Source organism: Pteropus alecto, unplaced genomic scaffold, assembly GCF_000325575.1.
Source record: "Pteropus alecto unplaced genomic scaffold, ASM32557v1 scaffold43, whole genome shotgun sequence".
NCBI lineage: Eukaryota > Metazoa > Chordata > Mammalia > Chiroptera > Pteropodidae > Pteropus > Pteropus alecto.
In genome coordinates, this window is record NW_006435764.1 from 3,792,148 (window position 1) to 3,799,771 (window position 7,624).

The 7,624-nt window shown below is 61.2% G+C and overlaps 1 protein-coding gene across 1 annotated transcript in view; it reads right to left on the bottom strand.

The window, feature by feature from the left end:
* The window catches only part of LRP5 (LDL receptor related protein 5), a 72,691-nt gene that overhangs the window by 43,756 nt on the left and 21,311 nt on the right, over positions 1-7,624 (bottom strand). The window contains exons 5-6 of the mRNA XM_015588817.2: positions 2,015-2,411; positions 822-993 (exon numbers count right to left, since the gene is read on the bottom strand). Of these exons, the coding sequence (XP_015444303.2) occupies positions 822-993; positions 2,015-2,411 (569 nt within the window). The remainder of the gene's footprint in view (positions 1-821; positions 994-2,014; positions 2,412-7,624) is intronic.

Below are 7,624 nucleotides of genomic sequence, written 5' to 3' on the forward strand. Positions count from 1 at the left end.
CCTGCTTGGAAGGGTGGCTTGAAACCCCGCGACACAGACACACATTTGTACCCTCCCCCCGCAAGCTGCTTGGTGGCGGTCTCCCCGTGGGACCGTGAGAAGAGCAAAGGTGACATCGGCAAGCAGCATGGTGACCAGAAGCAGATAAGGATCATCCAGAAGTTACCGGGACTGAGGGACGAACATCGGTAAGTTCCCTGGGATGGGGACAAATTTAAGCGCTGTATCATCAAGGGCCCCTCAAAAAAACACACCCACGAGCAAAGGCAAGTTGCCAAAGAACACATAAAGGACACACTTAAAGGAGCCCTAGAAAATCACGCAGAACAAGGCCACGTACGGTTCAGGGAGGCGGCCCCGTGGTGCAAGGAAGTGTCTGTTAATGCTGAGACATGAATGGCTGAATTCAGGACAGGGGTCACCCCTGGCTTCGACCACAGCTGTAACGTGTCATGGCAGAAGCTGGGGAGTGCTATTTCTGTGTTATGACGACTTTGTATTTTGAGATAGTTCAAGACTCGTAAGAAGTCACAGGAGTAGTCCCTGGGGTTCCAGGCCCCCTCAGACTCCCCCGTGGTAACACCGAGCTTCACCACAGTACCCCCCACGATGCTGTCGACTCGGCCACGCACCTCCGTAAGGCCCATTTGCAGGCCGGATTCTAGTTGGCCGAGTAACAGGACCGAGGCCCCCGTCTGATGCCCGCCTGCTGTGGGGACAGCCAGGTGGCTTCTGCCTGAAATTCAGGGCCCGAGGACAGCGGGCTGCACGACCCGCACCGAGCAGCTCCGTGCCCTGTGCTCGCCGCGGGGACGGCTCACCTCAATCTTGTCCGTCTTGGCGTCTCCCCAGTACACCTTGCCCTCTTGCAGGTCCAGGGCCAAGCCATTGGGCCAGCCGAGGGAGGTGTTCACCAGCACGTGCCGCTCCTGCCCATCCAGGTCGGCACACTCGATTTTGGGGTTTTCCCCCCAGTCCGTCCAGTACATGAGGCTGGAGAAGAAGCACATGTCCATGAGAGTGTCCACCTGTCATGCCCGCTGCATCCCCAGGGCTGGAGCGCTGCCCGTCCCCATCACGTGGGAGGCGCTCAGGCCAACAGACGCATGAGCACCCACCCGCCCTGCACACAGGGACACGGTACCCCCAGGGTGGGCTCAACTGCACGGGGCCCTTGGGCTCGAGGGGCCGGCGGGGCTCATCTCTGTCCAGCAGGTCAGCGGACAGCAGATGCGTGACGAGGGGCTGGAGGGGCTGAGCCCCGAGAGGGAGGACAAGGCAGAGCGCGACCTTCTTCAAAGAGTTGAGGGACTCCCGTGCGCAAAGCAGGAGATGCTTTCTCCGTGGCCCCGAGGGACAAATCTAGACCCTGGAATGGCTATTCCAGGGCAGAGGGTTCAGGACTGGAGAATCTGCTGCAGCCCCAAGTCACGGCCCCTCCCGCCCGGGACCCTACGATCTCACACATCTGGCTGCCAGCCCCGCTGCCCGGGGGTCCTCAGAGCTGGGAGGGACCTCGGAGGCGGCTTCCCCCACTCCCATCTCACAGAGGACGGCAGTGAGGCCCTCAGAGGCAGGGACTTGACAGAGTTCAGGGGTGGCCGAGCGGGGAGCAGCCCCCAAGCCATGGTCCCCTCCTGGGAGCGGGCAGCGAGCTGCCTCCTTGCTCCTCCCACCCTGGGGATCTGCTTCTCACCCCCGCCCACCCCGCTTGGGGGCCGGTCCCACCCTCCAACAGCCGACCCAGAGCAGTGTCTGTGCCTCTGCCCCACCCTGGCAAGTCCCTTAACCTCCCTGGGCTTCAGCTTCCCCCGCTGCACAGCTGTGCTCCCGAGAGCTTGTTTGAAATGCAAGTTCCCTGGCCCCACCCCGACCTCTTGAATCAGATTGGGGAGCGGGGCCCAGCCACTTGCGCTTCAACACTCCCTCCCCTGGGGGGTTCTGACGCAGGAGGAAGTCCCGGAGCCACGTTCCCTCTCACTTCTGTGGAGCTGGCTCCCAGCCCCACCCTTACCCCATGACGGGGTGCAGCACGATGGCGCGGGGCTCGTCCAGGTCCTCGGACACCAGAATCTTGCGGGAGGTGCCGTTGAGGCGTGCCACCTCGATGCGGTCAGTGCCCGTGTCCGTCCAGTAGAGGTTTCGGGCCACCCAGTCGACGGCGATGCCATCGGGGTCGTTGATCTCGGTGTTGACCAGCGTCTGTGCCCCCGACCCGTCCAGGTACGCCCTGCGGATGGCCCGCACCTCGTCGTCCGTCCAGTAGACGTAGCCCTCCAGCGGGTCGTAGTCGATGGCGATGGCGTGCCGGATGTCATCGACCTGCATCACGATGTCCGTGAAGTCCGGCGTGTCCAGTGAGATCCTCCGCAGGTCCGTCCGCCGGGCCAGCAGCAGCACCTCCTCGGCCCCTGTGGACACACGAGCAGCGGGGTCAGAGGCCCCTGGCAGGACGGGAGATTGGGCCCAGGGTGGGCACAGCAGGGGAGGGGCTCAGCCAGGTCCCCAGGGGCTTCCTTGCAACAACAGGTGATGTTAGGTGATCTTCCCACAGTCACTACTGCGTCCTCGTAAGAGCTCTACGAGGCTGGCACCACCTTACAGCTGAGAAAGCACAGGCATGGAGAGGTTAGGCGACAAGCTGAAAGCCACACGGCCACCCGGTTTCAACCACCTCACAACCAAAGAGCCGCCTCACGCCCAGCTCCCCCGCCCCTGCAAGCCCCTCTCCTGGCCACACACCAGCCCCGACTACAAGTCCCACCTGGACACTGGGCTCCGGACCCCACTTCAAAGCCACCTTGTACGCGCTCACCCTCTGTGCCTCAGCTCAAATGCCACTTTTCCCCGAAGCCCTCACCACCCCACCCACCCCATGAGGCAGCCTCATGCCCCGCGACAGCATCTAACACCGTACGGTCCGATTCCTTCCCAGATGGCCATCTCACGGACACGGGTGTGAGTGCCTTGGGACAGGCACCCCAGGCTTCCTCCGTCACTCGGCGGTGTTAATATCTGACTCTGTCATGGCTGGAATTTATCCGTGCTTCCAGGAGAAGGGGCGCATGGAGCCCTGTGTGGACTCGGGGACCCTGGGGTGCTCCCCAACCCTGACCCGGACACCTCCAGCAGCTGCAGTGGTCAGCTGTGGCCCCTCCCCAGAGCTGGGCCATCATCCACGTGTTCGTTCTGGCCCTTTGTGGTCTCAAGAACTCACAGAACTAAGAAGATTAGGCCCAAAGACCACCTCTTGCACCTTGGGGCCATTTGCTGGGGTTCATGGAAGGCCCACAATGGGGAAGGAGCCCCCTGAAGTCATGCAGCACCCCCCTGGATGCAGACAGGAACAGAACCAGCCTGGCTCCGCCCTCGCACCCAGGCCCCCAGGCCTGGCCTCTGCAGCCACCTGCTGGGTCTCCTCAGTGCCCGGCCAAGCTGCAGACGGTCTCCCACACCCCAGTGCTGGCTTCCTGCTACCAGGGCCGAGCCCACAGAATGGTGCCCTGCATTTCACTAAGGGCAGGAATGGTCCTGCCTCCTCCCTTGCTCCCAGGCCCAGAGGTCACAATCCGATCTCTCCACTAGAGGGCGCACACGTAACAGCCACGGTTTCGCAAGCCCAGGGCCAGGACCGCCTGGGCGGCCTGGGCAGGCGGCAGGCGAGGAGGCAGGCGGAGCCCAGAAGGTTCTGATGTGATATATGTTGGCGGGAGGGGAGGAGAATTCTGAATTCCAACAGACTGTCTTCCTCTGGGCTCTATTCTCAAAATGTTCTGTTGACACCTGACCTGTCCTTCAAGGCCCAAGTCACATGCTTCCTCCTCCCCCAGGGAAGGTGTTCCTGCCCCACCTCCCCGGCTGACCACACACTCGCAGTCTGCCCCTCCGCTTGGGCACCACCCGTGACTGGCTCACGGGGATTCTGCACACGCCCCCTCGCTCTCGGCTGCTCCAGCACAAGGCCACGCCCAGGGCAGGTGCCAGCATCCCCGGGACAAGCCGGGAGAGTTCAGGGCAGAAGCCTCCTGGGCCTGCCCCTGCTGTGGGATGTTGGGCACATCCCCAACCCTCACCAGGTCCTGGTTTCCCCAACTACAGAGAAGAATCGGCCTGACCCGATGGTCTCTGAGTCCCTGTCCAGTTCTCTCATCAAGCGGACCATGAACCAAACTGCACAGAGGGTTCTGGCTTAATCTGCCACCACGGGGCAGGTGGGGGCCCTGTCCCTGGGGGGCATCTGCAAAACTTTCCAAACAGGCTGTCGGGCTCCCAAGCCAAGGCCAGCGCAGCCCCACTCTGCAAGACATCAAGACATCAAGAGTGTACGCCGAACCCCACTTGCTCTCAAGAGGCGCTTCCGCCCCTACCCCACAGAAAACGCCGGTCCCCGATGGGAAAACAGGTTCCGTGAACACTTAGGTCGCTGGGGCTGGCACACGCAGGAAGCCCGAAGGCGGCGTGCTGCTAGCTGGCTCGGCCACCCCACCGGCACCCTTGCGGGTAGCTACTTTTGGCCAGGCCCTGGACCAGGGACTGGGGGCCAGGGTGGACGAAACAGAAGTGGGGTCTGGCCCCCTGGTGCTCCATCGGCGACTCGGTGCTGGGAAGAAATGCTGGGGTATGGGAGGGGCTGAGACTGGGAGTCTGGCCTCCAGCTCCAAGGGCCTCTAGGACTCACGTGGCTGCAACCACACAGCAGATTCCAGCAGTGTGTGCCCAACGGGCACAGAGCCATCAGGGGCTGAGTATGCCCAGCCCCAGCCCCGCGGTAGCCAGGCCAATACAAAGCCTCGAGCACACACCCCCGTCTGGGAACCCCATTATCAGCATCCCTTAGAATGATCTCTCTGTGGCTGAGGCAGTGATTAAGTGCTGAGACAAATCTGTGGGTGCTAATTGACTCCAAAGAGGTGGGGGGATCTCACACACTCCTTGGGCTACGGAGCCTTTGAGGTTTTTATTTGAGCTTTGCCGAGAAAGCTGAGAAAAACACAGAAACCAGAACAGCGAGAGGGAGCCACAGCCCATCCCGCCGGCCTGAAGGTCTGAGCCGGCCGTGCCCGGCGGGGAGGCAGGGGGCACGCGTCCAGAGCCAGGCTGGCATGGCAGCTGCGGGGCCTGCGCACGCTCGCCAAGGCTGCTGCCCACAGGTGACCCCCAAGGTGATTTGTAGCAAGGTCCGAGCGGCAGCCCTGGCCTCGGGTCACCTGGGGATGGGCGCGGGGCACTGTGCCTGGCCACGAGGAAGAGAGGCCGACCCCCTTCCTGAGACCGGCCAGGGAGCCGGGGTGGGAGTTTGTTTAAACACCAGGGAAGTAAACAGTTTAGAAACTTCACAGTTTGGCCAAACGGTTTTCCTTGGGGTTCTTTAAACAAATAGGCCACCTCAGCGCTGCCCTGGGGCCTCATCCGTGGGCTCCTGACCGCGCCCCTTCCTCTCCCCACGCACACTCAGGACAGAAGGGCAGCGACTCTGCCTCGGCATCAAGCGCGGGGCACAGGGCTCGGGGCGCGGGGCACAGGGCTCGGGGCGCAGGTCAGGGCTGGGCCTTCCTGGCAGAGGATGCTTTTTTCAACCCTGAAAAAGCAGATCTGAGGGGTGGCCTGATGTCATGCACCCAGCCAGTCCAACATCCTCCCTCCCTGCCTCAGCTGTCCAGACCAAGCCACACTCCGTCACAGGTGCAGTCCCTGTGCCAGGCCGGGGATCACACGGGGGGGCAGGACCCAGAGAAGGCAGCTGTGGCACATTGCCACAAACTGGGGGGGCGGAACCCAGCAGAAACTGGGTCTCTCACTGTCTGGAGGCTGGAAGTCAAAGGTTAAGGTGCTGGGTAGGGGACGACGCTCCCTGCATCTTCCAGCTGCTGATGGCTGCTGGCCACCCTCAACGTGCCTCGGCTTATGGCTGCTTATGACTCCAGTTTCTGCCTGTCTTTACACGGCCATATCATCCCCTGAGTGTCTGTGCCTAAATGTCCCTCTTACGAGGCCACCGGTCATTGGATTTAGGGCCAGCATAATTCAGTATGACTTCATCGTAACTTGGTTACATCTGCCAAGACCCTCTGTCCGAGTTAGGTCCCATTTGCAGGTTCTGGGGGGTTGAAACTCCAATACGTTGTTTGGGGGGATATGATTCAACCCACAACAGGTGGGGAGCAAAGGGTGAAAGGAGAGGTCCCACTGAAGGGCAGGCAGGTGCGGGGAGGGAGCCCCGGGCAGAAGGCATGGCATGGAAGCTGGAGAGCGTTGGGCTGTCTGCAGGTGGGGCGCACAGGAGTGGGGCTGACCTATCAACGCCTCCCACTGGGCCTGATCTGGGCTCAGAGACTGAGTGGCCACCTCGCGTTTGAGCCGCCCCGTAGGCGGCAGCTCTTCCTTGAGTACCTTCTGCATGCAGGATGCCAGGGCGATCGGGGCCCACCCCCGTCTGCAAGGAAGCCGGGGCACACGGCACGCTGTGTGTACAGCAGGGGCGCATCGCAGGACAAACACGCGACCCTGGAACAAAAGCCCGACAGGAAACCATGTGGGTGTCTGCAGGCGTTATCTCTGGCCGCTCCCCGGTCCCCTGCTCGTCCCCAGCAGGCGTCTGCATACGTTTTTCTGGGAAGCGCCAGGCGGTGCACAGCCTGGGCTTTGCGAGAACCTCGACCGTCTCTGCTGCAACCGCTCGACTCCGCCGCGTGTGACGCGTAAGCAGACGATGACGCGTAAGCAGATGCACGCGCACGAAACTTCACGTTTGGACGCCGAAGTGTAAATTTCCTCTCTTTCCCCAGGTCGCAAAAGTCTGCCTGTGACTTTCTCTGCAACCACGTAAAAATGGAAAAACCATCCTCAGCTCGCGGGCTGCACAGAAACAGGCAGCGAGCCGTTTGGCCCATGCGCAGTCGCGAACCCTCGCGGGAGAAGCACGTGCGACTTTCACAGCATTAGAAAGTGAATCCTGATCATGGGAGACACTGTGTACAGAGGGAGGAGGAACTGAGCCCAACTCCTGGTCCTCTCCCCTGAATCTTCCTATAAACCTATAAAACTGCTCTTGAAAATGGTCTGTTAATTATTTAAGTGAAAAGGCATATAAATCAGCAAGAAAAACACTCAAACCTCGGCAATAAACAGGCAAAGACCACAAACACAAGTGAACAGAAGACACAACACAGTAAATAAACATGTGACATGGGTACCTTCGAGCTAATGTGCAAAGAGAAGCCAGCCCATCGCTCCCGACTCAGGGGAGGTGGCGGGCGGGCAGTTAATACTCTGTGTGGATGCAGCATGTCCCTGACTCCCAGGGGACTGAAACCAAGGCACACTTCCCGGATGGCAATGTGGCTCAGGCACCCTCTGACCCAGCAACTTCCCTTCCCCGAGAAGCCGGCCCGAAGCAGCGGCTAGAAATGCACACGGACTCCTGGTCACAGAGAGTCACCATCGCGTCACGAAAACCGGCAAAACCCAAACCGAAGAACCTGTAAACAACCTAAATGTCCCACGACACTGAACAGCATGGAAAGGCTGGCGCTGGGAGAGGCTGGCGTGGGAAACGCTCCGGAAACCATCCCCGGGAACAGCCAGACGTGGCGCCGCACACGAGACACGACAGGTCGTGCAGACC